This window comes from Seriola lalandi, unplaced genomic scaffold, assembly GCF_002814215.2.
Source record: "Seriola lalandi dorsalis isolate HSWRI2012SDOR001 ecotype SW California unplaced genomic scaffold, Sedor1 jcf7180002054326, whole genome shotgun sequence".
Taxonomy (NCBI): domain Eukaryota; kingdom Metazoa; phylum Chordata; class Actinopteri; order Carangiformes; family Carangidae; genus Seriola; species Seriola lalandi.
In genome coordinates, this window is record NW_019524879.1 from 311893 (window position 1) to 327532 (window position 15640).

The following is a 15640-nucleotide window of genomic DNA, read 5'->3' on the forward strand; positions in this document are numbered from 1 at the left end:
GGGGGGGGCGTGTGACTGAAAGCTGTTAGAGAAGAAAGAAAATAGGGAGGATTTGCCTACCTCATCGTAAGTGTAGCGATAGTCGGCCTTCTTTGATTTCAGATCCCACAGGACCACGATCCCAGACTCAAATCCAATTATAAGCTGGAAAGGAAGAGCGACAGGCAGTCAGAGAGATAGGTAGCAGAGATGACAGAGAGGAGATATAATAGACCCCATCATGGGCAGAGAAAGAAGTAATACATTTGACATTCACGCACAGCATGAAAGGAAGTCAGGTGTAAGTAGGGGACAGTGGCTCAGGGAGAAACCTGCCCGCCTGGGTTCACAAGAGATGCTAACCGAACATGCAAAGAGATTTTTTAGAAACAGGAAGGATAAGGCTGTTATTTGATTTTGAAGACTTATTTATGGAAACAACATAGTCTCAATACCTGAAAATTCAAATATGTGCCAATAAAGCAGATCAAATATACATATTTTAACTATACAATGGAAATCACCAACTCAAACCTCTACACGATTTGTGCTGCGACAATGAGCACGTGATGTTGAGGGTGATTGATACAGCAAAGAATAATAAGTTATTCTTGAGGCATTTTTATTGAAATAAACATTTATGTTTATAGTTGATCTGAATGTCTACTGGTTGGACAGTTTATGAAGTTTTTGACAAAGGGTTGTACTATAAAGCGATTTATTATGAGTGGGTCCCAGATTTGTTTGTATTATGTACACGCACATGGACGCGGATGCACACACACACACACACACATGGAGCATGTGGTGTATTCCACTGACCGTGACAATGCATCAACAAAGGCAGTGTCGAAAAAGCAAGCTTAAGATATTTCATCAAATAAAAGTTTCATTACACCTCAGAAATACATTTTTATCATCACAATACTTTTTTTTGTTGTTTGTTTGTTTTTTGTTTTTTTTACAAAATTGGTTTTCCATTACACATTTCATTTACATTTGCTGACAAAATCACTGAATCGTCAAGCGACATGATGCTAAAAAACAGACACAATCCTTGATTGTCTGCTCTCGCTGCAACGCCAAAAAGTCATTTATCGCCAAGGTAACAACATCTCGACCTTTGTAGGATCTTAAATGAGACTGAATGCTTTTGAGGCCAGGGTGAAGGTAAGTAATGTAACATTGTATATGCACTTGCTGTGTGTGATTGATATAGGCAAGAGATTGACTGCTATTATCAACTCAGAACAACAGAGAGTGTGTGGGTAGAAAAAAAAGTTACAGTTTACCTTTCCTTCGTCCATTGGGTTGTCGCTTATATGGACAACTGGTCCAGGGTGAGCCTTGGAGGACCTTATGAGAGAAACACAAGAGGAAGACAAAGGGAGAGACAGACAGAGAGTGTTTTTCTCTTAAAGACACGAAGCACATCAAAACGAGGCCATAGACGTACTGTATAGTGATATGGAGAGGGTTAAGGTGGGAAGCAAGTGTCTTTGAACCGGAGGAGGAGGTCCACAAGGGAGGACAGAGCTGCCAATCACTCCAAGGCTCTAAAAGGCTGTTCAAAGACATAAACTCACTGAAGGTTGTGATGGATGGCTCTGTCAGGTCAGACAGTCCCCAATGGCCATGTGTATGTGCCTGGGTGTTGGCGTATGTGTGTGTGCGTGTGTGTGTGTGTGTGTGTGTGTGTGTGTGTGTGTGTGTGTGTGTGTGTGTGTGTGTGTGCGTGCGTGTATGTGTGTGTGTCCATTTGCATGTCAGCGAAGACGATGGCACAAAATGCTCGGCCAGCCCCCTCCTCTCCCCCTTCTGTCTGTGCTTTACCCTCCAGACAGCCTTATGTCAAATCTCCTCTCTCTGCGCCACGTGGCAGCAGGATTTTACCTAACCTGCCCTGCCTTAAAGATATGATGTGGGCTGAGGAACGCCAGAGAAGGTCACAGCTGAAAAAGAGTGACTATTAAAGCCTGAAACGTAACCCCAAAACCAGGGAGAAAGGGCATGGATGCCTGACAAGAAGAGGAAGAGGAAGGAGCTGCAACCAAATGTAAGTAATGTTTGTTTTGGCCCACGTCTTAGCAGTGCTGAGTTTTTTTCATACATAGTCTGTCGGCAAAGGCCAGGACATGCTGATGATAATATCAAACTATTAAAAGATGTACATATTTCACCAAAAATCAATTAGCAGGGAACCCTGTTCAGTTAGTCCCGCATATCTGTGTGAATCTATAGTACTGTGTGCGTGAGTGTGTGTGTGTGTGTGTGTGTGTGTGTGTGTGTGTGTGTGTGTGTGTGTGTGTGTGTGTGTGTGTGGTGGAAGGTAGCAGTTAGTGGGCAGGCAGGGAGTCAGTCAGTTGTCTCTATATTTAGCCTGTTAGTGCCGGAGCCTTATTACCTAAGCTCTGCTGCAGCTGGAGCTGTTGATTTATCTAATCCCCGTTCACTGCCTGTCTCTCAGCTAACAGCCGTCCACAGCAGCACGCACATGTACACACACATTTGCATGACGGCACAATTAAAACACATCTTGACACCCAGCCCCTTTGGAAAACATACACCCATAACAATTACCCTCTCTCTGAATTACAAAAAAGCAACTTGTACGCATAAAAGCCTCGCTCTCCTGTCCCACATGGTTTATTCTCATTTGTTTCAGGATTTTATGTTCCCCTGTGAGACTCCATAGCAAATCTGTTTTGTTAAAACCTGTTGTTATACAGTAAATAAATCTGACGTGAACATATTAACAAAGTCCACAAATACACGTTCAGGTTTGGAGATAAAGGAATCACCATGGCAACAGAGGCAGGATGGGCAGAACACAGACAGGCTCCCAAAAATCATCCATACTCACAAACACAAACACACAAACCCACCCACCCACACACACACACACACCACACAGACACACATGTACACACACGCCTGCTTAACTACTTCAACACGCTCCTGTGACCACACATTTCTGCCTGTGTGCTGCTAATAACTCTACATTTTGCATACGGGGTAAAAAGGGCTTCAGGGACAGGAACATTTGGGTATGTGTGCTTATAAGTGCATATTTTCTACGCATGCTTGTTACTCTCATTGTATCAGTGGCAGCTTCTTTCTTGTATTTCAGCTGCCAATTCAAAGTCTTTCACGTCACATATATGACTGATGCCTCATGGCAAATACAACGCTCATTCGGTACATCATAAAATCTTAAAGGTCGTCTCCCTTTAGCTCCTCCAGTCCAGACAGTCATCTTTTATAAACCTCTACTGCATCAGATGTATATCAATTATCCTCCCAACACAATGATGCCTTCATGACATTACAGAATATAGACCATTGACTGCACGCACACGAATATAGACCACACACACACACACACACACACACACACACACACACACACACACACACACAATGTAAAGCAATTGTTTCTGGGTGCGTAGACAATGCAGGGGGGATGTTTAAGCAATAGGAAGAGTAACACCTCATTGAATTTTAAAACATCTCTTCAGTCAAAGCACACCCACATGTCCTCACACACACACACACACACACACACGCGCGCGCACACACACACACACATGCACACACCAATTATTGGTAAAAAGGGGTTTCTGATTTTATGCATGTATGAATAAAAGCACAGGTATTTAGTCAGCATACCTATTCAAGGGCTGAACTACATACACAGACACACATGTGCACTGAAACACACATGCACAGTGAAGTCCCGAACATCTGTTGTCACCACGGGTGACACCCTCTGAGGCAGCAGAGGCGCAGTCACCATGACAGCGTCTCCGCAGCAACATGGCTTGAAAAGCCTGTTTGCAGCAGACCCATACCGTATGTGGCCTCATGTCACCTCAGTCGACTGTGACTGTGTGTGTGCTAACCCAGAGGAACTTATGTAAAGGATATATCTGGAGCTAATTTGTTATCATTATGTATGATTTTTCAGGGAATCATACATGATTGCTATATATGATTATTCTAGAATAAAAAAAAAAAACCCAGCTGTGCTGGTCCACCCCGACCTCAGTGAGGACATGTAGAGATTTTCAGAACATGATCAAACAGCAAATTCATACCAAATCCTCAAACTGACCAAACCAGTAGCGTTTTGCACTCATTCCCCTTTTACTGTTGAATGACAGTGTGTTTGTTAGCTAAACTGTGATGCACAGTGTGCTGCTCCCTGGGTAAAATCTAACTCAGATACAGCAAAAGCAATAATAACAAACATTATGTGATAACTCTGTTGCATTTAAAGCAATAGTTGAGCTGACGGGTTGAACAAGCATGAGACGTAAATCATTTAAAATCCAGGACTGAAGTGAAGACTGAGGCAGGACTTTATGAATAATGATATCTTTTACTGACATAAATCTTCGTACTGAATTAAATAATTTGAAACAGCAAAGCAACATGTAATTATCACCATGAAATACATAGGGTGGTGGATTAAGGCTGTGTCCCGAAGGAAAGGTCACTGTACCAGGTCTACACCTGCAGCCTAGACTCCTGGATACTGGAGTCTGATACTAGATGCTGAAGGATACTAGGGCTCTTTTTATCAGTGCACTGCGGTACCAGCTGAGAACATTCACACATCATGCTTAAAACCACAGTGTGCAGGAACATACGTAAAAGCATGAAAAATTCAAACAAGTATTTACAATAGCTTCAGGGTCCTGAGTGGGAGAGCGGGAGCAAATGAAAGAGGACGGAACAGGAGGGGCCTCAGGCTAACACGTTCACGTGAACTATGTGTCATAGTAAGCTGTTAACATTTTACCACTCCTGTCCCACTTCTCCCCGGCTCTCTGTGCCCAGTGACCATCTAGCTGAATCAAATCACACACACACACACACACACACACACACACACACACACACACACACACACACACACAGATGCTGCCAGCTACAAACATACAAAAATTCTGACATGTGCAGCACATTGCATACACACAGACAAATTATGCATCACGTGAACAAACAGAGATTTACATGTGGCCTTACTGCAATGTCCTTGATGCCTACAGCACTGACTGAACTATAATGCCACACAGTCCGTTATATACTGTAGGATATGTGTGTGTGTATAAGTCTTTTCAGTACAGTAGCTTGGGAACAGGTGTGAGTCAGACAAACACACCGAGCACTGGGCCAGGGCAGGCCTGGGGCCACTGGCACAGCTACTGCAGCTTGTCTCCAAATAGCAGGGCCCAAGGGAAGATGACCCCAGTGCACATCATATCCTTGCCTCATTACAACAATCACAATAGAACAGAGGTGTAGCTTTAAGGAAAGTCTTGAAATAATGCTTTCATCAACAGTATGTAGGTGACAATAACACTAGGATAGACAATTCTCAATTCTTGCAGAAGTTTCTGTCATTTGAGAAAATGCGACCAGCAGTTGCTGCTTGTTAAATGACTTAAACGATGAATCAATCACAAACAGTTTTGTTGATTAATTTTCTGTCACTCGACTAATCGTTACAGCTCTTATTGCAGTTAATTTAGATCAAGTGCTAACTTCGCCTGATGCCGGCGACAGAGGGAGAACAATGAGACAGAGGCTTTTGCATCTGCATGGCAACCCTCCTGAGCCCACAGCTGGCAGAGAGACCCAGGAGAACAAGAGAATCACCTCACACCTCTCTGATCTGCATCAAAGCAAACCACAGAGACGCACTCATACACTCAAACAGATATGCAAACTGAAAGCTACTGTAACAAATCCGAGAATCAATTCCTGACACTGCCGCCATCTTCAAGGCACAATATCCCACAGAATGGCTGTGTTGAGTGATTGAGGCTTGAACTAAAAGATATGGAAACCTCATTTCCTCAAACTAATTGTGCAGAGCTACAGTTTTGGCGGAAACAACAACACGTCAAAGAAAGTTTGGTGGCTTAACAAATCTGTTAGGGGTGGCAGAGCACAATGTTAAGAGATGATGGGAGGGAGGGTAATTATTCTTTCGATGGACTGTGGAAACGGAGGAGAGAGCAAAGATGAGAGAAGATGCAAAGATGTTTACTCTATCTGTAAGATAGCAGAAAATAGTAAGAGCGTGAGAAAGGGTGTATGCATGTCATTGTAATATTGCAAATATAAATGGAAATTTTGATTCTTATTATCTTGGACAAGCAACATGGTGAACGTTTACTGCTTCTGCCATTTGCAGTGTCGAGAAGGGGATATCGAGGCCGTGTAAAGTTCTACTTACAGGCTGTGTGACCTTTTGTTTGATGTGAACGTGGCATAAAGTTCAGTTTCTAATTCCAATATAAACTCCGGTGTTCTCGAAAACGACTACTTTTAGCAACATCCTGCCTGCTTTCCATCCCTGACTCTTCCAAACCACACAACCAAGATGCTTAACCCCAAATTGCCCCCGATGGCTACGCCAGCGCCTTGCACATTAACTTACTGCTGTGTGTCTGTGTGTGTGTGGGTGTGAAAATGCAGTCCATTATTTCAAGAAATGTACTGTATGTTGATTGAATTGTGATGATTGAGATGTTCTAATAAAATAATAGTGAAAGTTTCTTTTTTGAATCAATCAACTCTTTCTAACACTCCAGATAAATATTCACTTTTTCTACAGAGCACTTCTTCATGGTAACATTACCAGCTTTGAAATAGAAGTGATATGTTGGAATAAAGTGTGGATGGCTGTAGAAAAAACACTTTGACATCTAGGTGAAGAGGAGTGAGAGGTACTGTAAAGGCGAAGGAGAAAAAGAGGAAAGCAGTATTAAGCAAAAAAAAAAAGAAATAAAAGAATGGTAGTTATTGCTTGCCCTTGCCAAGAAGAACCCCAGTATCTACCTCTCTATCTTATCTTCTCTCTATCTCATCATTATCACCTCCTTACCTTCCTCTTCTGCCCTTTTTTTTTTTTAATTGGAAACCTTTTCCATCTACCTCTCCATCCTCACTTATCTGCACGTCTCCTTTCTTCTCAGCCATCTTCTGCTCTGCCCTCTGTTACCGGCATTAATCCTTCTGTCACCACTGCATTCCTCTCCATCACTCTTCCTCTCTGCATGTCCTTTTTCCCTCAGGCAAAAGCCCTGTCTCATCCATTCCACTCCCATCTCCTCTCTGTCATACACCCCCCCCCCCCCCCCCCCCCACACACACACACACACCCCCAATCCCCTCCCCCCACTCCCCTCTTCCCTTCCCTTGTTCCCACCACTCACTCCCGCCTTTTCTTCCCTGCGGCCCTGTCGACGAGACGAGACGTCTGTGTGTGCCGTACCCTGATCTCGGCAGACACCTGTTCCACCCCCTCCATCCCTCCTCCTCTTTTCCCTAACACACACACACACACATACATACATACATGCACACACGGAAGGGATGAGCGTAAAGCAAAACGCTCCAGTGAATAATTTAAGTCTCTACAGCAGGGAACCAAAATGGAGCCTGTCAAGCTGACAGTTCCATTGAAACAGCAAAGAGACAGGTCGCTCACTACCTGAAGTCTGATACTGTGTCTGAAAATGATAGACTGACTAATGATTCTTTCTTATCTCATTACATTTAAACTACAATAACCTTTTGAAAGGTAAGACGCTGATTACACTGCATCCCTCGCCTCACTTAAGTGCTGCAAGGTGAGTCAATAGACCCTGAGATCAGTGTTGCAGTGCTGGCAATATGAGTTTGAGTCCTACAGAGTTCAAATATTGATCTACGTATCAGTGATTCACTTTGGATGCGAACCCCCCACCTCACACACACACACACACACACACACACACACACACACACACCCCCACTCGTGGCAAAAAAAACCTTTTTCACCAGCATCCTAAATCATGCAGCATTTGAAGAACAGACGACTGACAAATGCAAAGAACTTTGAGAGCAAAACGAGTGGGAGGCAGAATCAGAGGGGGAACACGTGGGCAGCAACACTCACAGTTCAATGGCTTTGTTCCACATGATGACGTAGCCTGAGAGCATAAAGGACTCCACGTTGACAATGTGGATGTTCCCTCGTTCTGTGCCGATGTACAACCATTTGCTCTGGAAGGGCAGGTGGCAGAAAGTTATTCTGCAAAGAGAAGGAGAGCAGAGAGAAGTGTTAGAGGAGTAGAAAATGACAAGAGAGAAGAAGAGGGATGTGGGGGAGAACAGGGAGAAAGACACAGACAGACGAGAGTCAGACGCTTCTTGAAAATCACTCGACGTCCTATTACAACCAGAGACAAATTATGCAAAACTTTGAGAGGATTATTTACCACTCCGTCAGGTCGAAGCGGTGGAGATGAGAGTGGCGAACCAAAGAGATTTTTGAGTCATTCAATCAGCCCCTTCTCTCCAGACCTACAGGATACATGAGGGCAACGAGACACCCATAATTCTCCTGTTTTCATCATCAACCCCCTAACCTCCTCCTTTCATCAATCCATCAGACTTAAGTTTAATGAGAGGTTATAAACCTTCCCTCCTTAACTGTGGCTATCCATTCATCTTCTCATCCCTTTTTCATCATTTTGTCCTTTCATCCATCTTCTTATTCAACCTCCAATCCGTCTTGAGGAATAATAATGTACAACCTTGGTGATCGGACTTGCTAATATTTCAAGGTCGTCCATTTCCCCCAGTGATCCTTTTGATTCTGCACGCTGGTTTGAGCTACAAGTTTCATCAACTGGGAAACGCATCTCAGTTGGGAAGGGAAATAAGTCTGCAACAGTTTGACAGCACTGTCTTTGTCCATTATTTACAGGAAGGAAACAGTGGAGTATTTCCTTTACAGATTAACTCATATTTAGAAATGGAATCACTCAGCAGAACAAGTTTAATATCGATGTATTATCTGCTGTCAAAGACGGATTAAAGTAGATATAATATGTCAAAAAATATATTACATTGAGATAAAATAAAGCATGTTTTCCCTCTTACAATCAGATTAAAATGTTATCTTGACAGAGATGAATTCATAAAACTGGCATTGAATTAAAGACCAGGCCATATGTAGTATTACAGGAAGATCATAATAACCCCTATTCCCATGCTTCAGTGACTTTTTTTTTTTCCAAATTACATTACACTACAAGCCTCTCTCCTAAAAATAATGTTGTATTAGCAAATTTATTTTGTAGCAAATATGTTTTTCATTTGTTTCCCTTACAATATCCTCTCCAGGCAACTACAGCATGATCAAGATTTTTATGATTAAGGGCAAATAAAAGAACCTGGTAAAGTGGTTGGTTTTTTTGTTACATGGTGGTAAAAAAAAAATCAATGCTGAGCTGAAGCAAAACGTTAAACACGTTAACTTTACCAGCATTTAACCAAAACCAGCCATCTCCTCCTGACCTTAAGTGACCTTTAGCGGGCAAACATTTCCTCCAGAACATTTTTGGCGAAGGATTTTAGTGGTCCAGATAAAAATGTATATTGTAGGAGATTAGGGTTAAACATGTGGCACTTCATAGACATTAAGGAACATCAAACACACAGCAAAACATAAACCGGCATAAACATGTCCTTGCAGTGACTTTAGGCAGCTACCTTTCCTGCTTGTTTTAATGCTCAGACAGCTTCTACCCCCCCCCCCCCCCCCCCCCCCCCCCCTTCCTCTCTCTGCCTCTCTTTCTCTGAATCTCACTCTATTGCTCCAGGGCTGTATTGAGAGTAGCAGCTCCTACACACAGACATACACACAGACACAGAGACACACCTTTCCTTTCTGCCCCAATGCTCTGCTCTAACACATCAATATATTCATATTTCTGAGCACAGGCACTGCTTGGCTACTTGACATAAATCTCATCCACACAGTCCAAAATATGCAAAGAGAGACACAAAACAGACACAAAGCAACACTTGAACATATACACACTAACCTACATCCACATACAGTAGGAGCATGACCTGGCCTGATCCAATATGGAGTTACATGGTCATTTAAATCTCATCTGAGGACGACATGGCTGTTTTTTGGGGGGTTTTTTTGCAATCCTGTCTCCTACAAAATCCGGTTCTATACACAATTTGCCAAATAAGCTGCCTGGATTTTCAAACTCACCAAGAGAGAATGTTTTTTCCCACGCTAATTACTCACATATGAACATGTTTTTTTAGAAGACGGAGCTGCAAGAGTATGAGCTGACTTACTGAAACATGAGCAGTTGATCACTGAGCTACACACACTCGTACAGACTCACTTAACCAGGCAAGATGACTCAGGGCAACATGACTTTTCATGACAACTTGTGGCGTCCTTATATCCAGTAGGCAGACTGTCTACTGGATTTAATGTCCTTTTCCATCTGCACAAACAGATGTGCCTTGTCTATGTATGTGAGGGCTGGAGTGTGTGCATGTGCTAGCTTTCAGAGAGATGATTTTGTGCAACACACAAATCTATTTATGTGCCTGTACATGCTTGTGCCTGTGTGTGTACATTTTTCAATGCTTACATGCTTCTCAGCAACAGATATAAATTAGTGTAATTACATATGTACTGTATGTAAATGTATGTTGTATATAAATACGCTTGATCTGTGTATGTGCGCAGAGAGGTAGAACATGAGAGGCCAACTGAGAGGCAGTGTCAGGAACATAATTATACAAATTTGCTCGCAGATTGGAAGTGTGTGAGTGTGTGTGTGTTTATGTTTCGCTGTGTGTGTTTGTTCGCATTGCAAATACAAAGGTTTGTGCAAGTGCTCTTATGTGTGTGCTTCACTGTGTTCACACTTGTCGTGTGCACACGTGTCTCCTGGTGAAATCTCCAGCTTCAAGTGTTCACGACACACAAAGGCAGCAGCTAGCTTGCAGGCTCAGGGCGAAACACATTGCCTCAGACATGACAGATGCCTGCCACACACAACTCTGAGGCTAACTGCACTGTGGGCTAGACGTATGAGAGCATGGTTCACTGCAAATGAATTGGTGAGAGGGGAAACTCATCATTTCCAACACAGGGCTTTCTGTGATGTTCCTATCAAAGAGGATCATTGCTACACATGTATTAATCTCCCATTAGAAAATCATCAGTTTGAAAACTTTGATCTAAACTGCCTTCATCTAGTTACTGGTTCATTTTTCTGAACAACTTTTATTAAACTGCCCTTCAGCAAAGCACTGACCACTTACTGGCTGACTAGACAATAATGTGGTGCGAAAAGGATAGGATTCAGTTCCTATGATCAAAGTGTGTCACTGTCACTGCAGCGTAACAGAAATAAGATACAAAATATACCACTGACACTTATGTTATTATGTAAAATCGTAATGTATCCAAACATATTAATTAAAGAATTATGCTTGTGTGCACAATGGCAGGGGAAAATGCTGACAAAAAGGTCTATACTATAACACTGTAAAACAGACAAAGCTGCATGTTAATCCTCTGTTATCTTATCTTGTCAGTACTCTCTTTCAAAATGAGCAGAACCCACAGACGTTTTACAGTAACTGAGATACATATATATTCCTTCAGCATTGTTTGGAAATGCGGCTTCAGACAAAGACAATGCAGATCAGAGTGATTATCTAGCAACAACAACAACAACAAAAGCTGATTAACTGTCAAATACTTCTTTAGACATCAGAAAAATTGCCCATCACTGTTGAAATAACAAAACACAAATCACACCAAAGGTGGTGGCATACAGCATCCATTTGGCAAAGCTCCAGATGGGACAGAGGAGTCTAATCTGAGAATCTGAGAGGCCAGAGACCCCAATCTAGCCACAGGGGTTCAGTTAAGAAGAATCTAATCTGATAAGAGAGGGCATGCACACACGCACGCACACAAAAATTCCTCTACAACACATCTCTCGAGCACTTTCACACTCTCTCTCCGCTGTAAAGACACCTGCAAACATTGATCCAAGTATGTGCCTTTATTATCATTAAAGTAAAGCAGACATTAGTTCACCATCACAGTTTTTTTCTATATATGTGTTTGTACAGTTAGGAGGTTAAGTCCGAGTAAAAAAGGGAGACAGGAAAAAAAAAGCCCTGAAGGGATATAATCCTAGATCAGCATCCCTGAGGTAACCCTGCGTAAACTCAGTTTGGAGGCTAAACCCAGTTATATCAAGAGTACATAGTAGTTATTGCACTGATAAACAAAATTTCCTTAAAAAATCTAACCAAGTGCAGAGATCAGGTCTAATTTGTGTTGTATGAGTACTGGTGTATGTGTGTGTGTATGTGCACATGTGGCTCCCCCCTCTTATTATCTCCCATCATATCACCCTGAATTGACGATAGCATCCACATCTGCAGTGCATTCCTGTGAGGCCAGGAGGTGACGAGAGCATCCTACGCCAGAATGACTCGACAGGATTTCTTTTGCGCTCCCTGCATCCCCACACTCCTACCCACACACTGACTCACTGCTCTCTGGCTGAGGCCCAGTCTGTCTCAACTCCTCCTCTCCTCCCTTCTCTCCTCTCCCCTAGTGCCTGTGATCTGATGTGAATGGATGCTGACGCTGGAGGGCTTTCCGCCACACTGCTTTCACCAATCAACTCATATTCTGATCAGAGGAAAGAGGGAAAGAAAAAGGAGGGAAGGTGGGAAAGAGGGATCCGTCTGAAGTATTGGAACGGGCCCTCAGATGATGAGGCAGTCTACAGATTTCAAAAGGTGAATTATTTGTAGAAAATAACTGTGTGAAAAGAAGCAGTTAACAGTTAGATTTTTGGCAGTGAACCAAATATTATCTTTTTATTTTTCTTGGCCTGCGCTGACATCAGCCATACCTATTGAGTTTCTGTGTATAACCTTGTCCCCAGTGAAAGTGAAAAGACAGGTAATCTTCTGCAGTTGTAAAGAAAGATGCTGTTAGCAAGAGAGCTGGGTGCAGTGCCACCCAACACCAATGTATCCATTAACAGAAAAGTTCAACATTTTAGAATAAATACTTAATCCCTTTCTTGACAAAAGTTAGATGCTATAAATCAATACCGCTCTCATGTCTGTGCGCTAAGCATAGAGCTGGAGCTGGGAGGCGATTAGCAGGAGGAAACAGCTAGCCAGGCTCTCTCCAATGCATAAAAATTACAGCACCTTTGAAGCATACAAATTAACATGTTGTATCTTGTTTCTTTACTCTGTACACAAACAGAAATGTTAAAGCAACAATTTTTGGTTTTATGCAGAATTGCATGCTGGAACGTTCCTTTTTTGGTCGTCACCTCAAGCTGAGACGATGCACTGAAGTGCTGGGTGGACAGATGAATTGTTGTTTGTTGCACGTAATTCCCTCTAAAATCACAAATTGTATTCTTATAGATTCGTATAGATTTAACAAATGAGATGTTAGTTAGCAAGTCTATGAGGTGTTGGTAACTGTATTTTTGAACACTGGAGATAACCAGTATAGCTGTTTCCCCCTGCTTTCAGTCTTCATGCTAAACTAAGCTAATCACCTCGAGGCTGTAGCTCCATACTTAACACACAGTCATTAACATGGTGTCAATCTTCTCATCTAACTCAAAGGAAGAGAGCGATATGGTAAATTTCTCAAAATTAGAACTAGTGCATACAATAAACCTGAAAAAATGTATGTGATATCCACACAGAAACAAACTGTGGTAAATGATATGCCTAGAATTTTTGGGGGTAGTATAAATTTGAGTGTTTCATTTGGCCTCTGACTGGCTGTTGTTTCTTTTTGTTCTGTTGCACCCTGTTAGGAGGCTGTCGTGGCAGTTCTGGTTGGGTGACTGTCCTTTTCTTGACGGAGGAAATGGCTGCCTTGTCCTCTACATTCTGACAAGCTAAAGTCAAGCTTTGAACAAACAGTCAGAGAGGAGAAAAACAAAGGAGCAAAAAAAAAAGTGGGGGATGAGATAGAGTGGCAGTGGGTGACCAAGACTTTTATAGGTTTTACAGATCTGTCAGACTCAATCCTGCAACACGTCGGTCTTAAAAACAATCTGCATTTCTTGGCTTCACTTCGACAACCATTCTCAACTTCAGATGACACATTAAACTGTGATCATTAAAAGTGACCTTCTAATGGCCATTTTGAAACACACCTTTTACAAAAAATAAACAAAGCAGAGATAAGAGATATTTGCAGCCTTCTGAGCCAGAGGGGATAAACCAAACTATGTGATAGGAAAGCTGAAATAAGAAGGGCCCAACAAAACCCTGATGGTCCCATTAGCTTAAGAGGCTTCTACTTTGGGGCATCTATTACAACAATAGCAATGGAGGACTGCAGAGTTGCGTGTCATTACACAAATAGAGGAAATGGAGTGCTGATCTGCAAACACTTGAACATAATTCAAAACCAATGTAAGATACATATGAAGAATGTCATGTGCTCTGCTTGAATAACAATGTTTATTGCCAAGGAGGATTTTTCATGCTACACTGAATCAGCAATGCCGTCACATTTATAACAGCACAAACAACTGCATTAAAAGCAAAACACATGACTTGTTCCACGTCAGATGATAGGTGAATGGTACAAATAGAAGTTGTTTACCTGTTACATGCGTGTCAAGAGGTGCAAGTTGGTCCCACATTATGTTAATGTAAAATTTTATTATCTAAATGCCTTTACTTCCATACATTTTTCTATAGCTCCTATTGCTGTTCATGGTCCTGAGAGGCCCAGCAGCTCAGCATGTGGTGCCAAAAGAAACAGGAATGCTGTTGACAGACAGACCTCAAGGGCAATGTGTATATGAGTGCATAAAGTGGCCGGGTCTTGGCTCACATCATCAAGGGTTGAAGCCTGTCAACATGTCAGAAGATGTTACTTATGTATTTCCCAGCAATAGCACACATCTACATTAAAACTGCAATTTTATCACATCCGTTCTTTGGATTGGCACATCCCAGCTACTGTACTTTGACTGCTTCTTTTGTCTGTATGACATGTCCACTGTGTGTACTAAGAGCATCAAATGAGATGCAGCTGGTACGTGTTGTACTTAATACCTATAGTTGACACATTCACATTCATAGGGAGTTAAGTTCCAGTTTTCGTGAGCTGTATGTCTTTGGGAAGGGAGAGGAAATGAAAAAACCTGATGGAATAGATGCAAATGTGTTGTCATTACTAAGTTGAGTGATTCCAAGCTGTTACATGAATACAGAAAGCAGAGGCGAGTCACTGCTACTCTGCGAGACAGCAAAGCCCTCAGATAAAATTGTTGTGAGGGGTCGAACAGCCAGACTGATGTCTAATGCAGAGATCAACTAGTAAGGCTGTCTCACTCATGAGGCTCGAGTATTTGCCTTTCCTCCTCTAATCGTCCAGTCCTTACACATTATGTATGGATGAGGAGTGAAAGCCAGAATTCGGCCTCTTGAATTTTTAACCAGGAAATGAAGAATGGCCCTACTCTTGCTCATCCTTCTCTTTCCTCTTACCCTTTTTTACTCTCTCATTTTTCATTTCATTAATTTCCCTTACTATCATTTCCCTTCTTTATCTTCTTCCTCACAAGCCTCATTTTGTGTTCCTCCCACTGCTTTAGGTTGGCTTTCTTCTGCTCCTTCTCCTCTTCCAAATATCTCAAGCTTTCTCCTCCCCATCTCCTCGTCTCTTGAGATGCAGTAACTCTGCTCCCCTATGATATTGTGTCTCAGCGTTGTTGCGTTGGATGGTGGTGCTTTCTAAATGTCAGAGGCGGTCAAG

The 15640-nt window shown here is 42.3% G+C and overlaps 1 protein-coding gene across 2 annotated transcripts in view; it reads right to left on the reverse strand.

Moving 5' to 3' along the window:
- stxbp5a (syntaxin binding protein 5a (tomosyn)) overlaps positions 1 to 15640 on the reverse strand; it is an 88809-nt gene that overhangs the window by 34657 nt on the left and 38512 nt on the right. For both annotated transcript variants that reach the window (XM_087174187.1, XM_087174188.1), the window contains exons 5-7: positions 7934 to 8068; positions 1272 to 1335; positions 61 to 144 (exon numbers count right to left, since the gene is read on the reverse strand). In XM_087174187.1, the coding sequence (XP_087030313.1) occupies positions 61 to 144; positions 1272 to 1335; positions 7934 to 8068 (283 nt within the window). The remainder of the gene's footprint in view (positions 1 to 60; positions 145 to 1271; positions 1336 to 7933; positions 8069 to 15640) is intronic.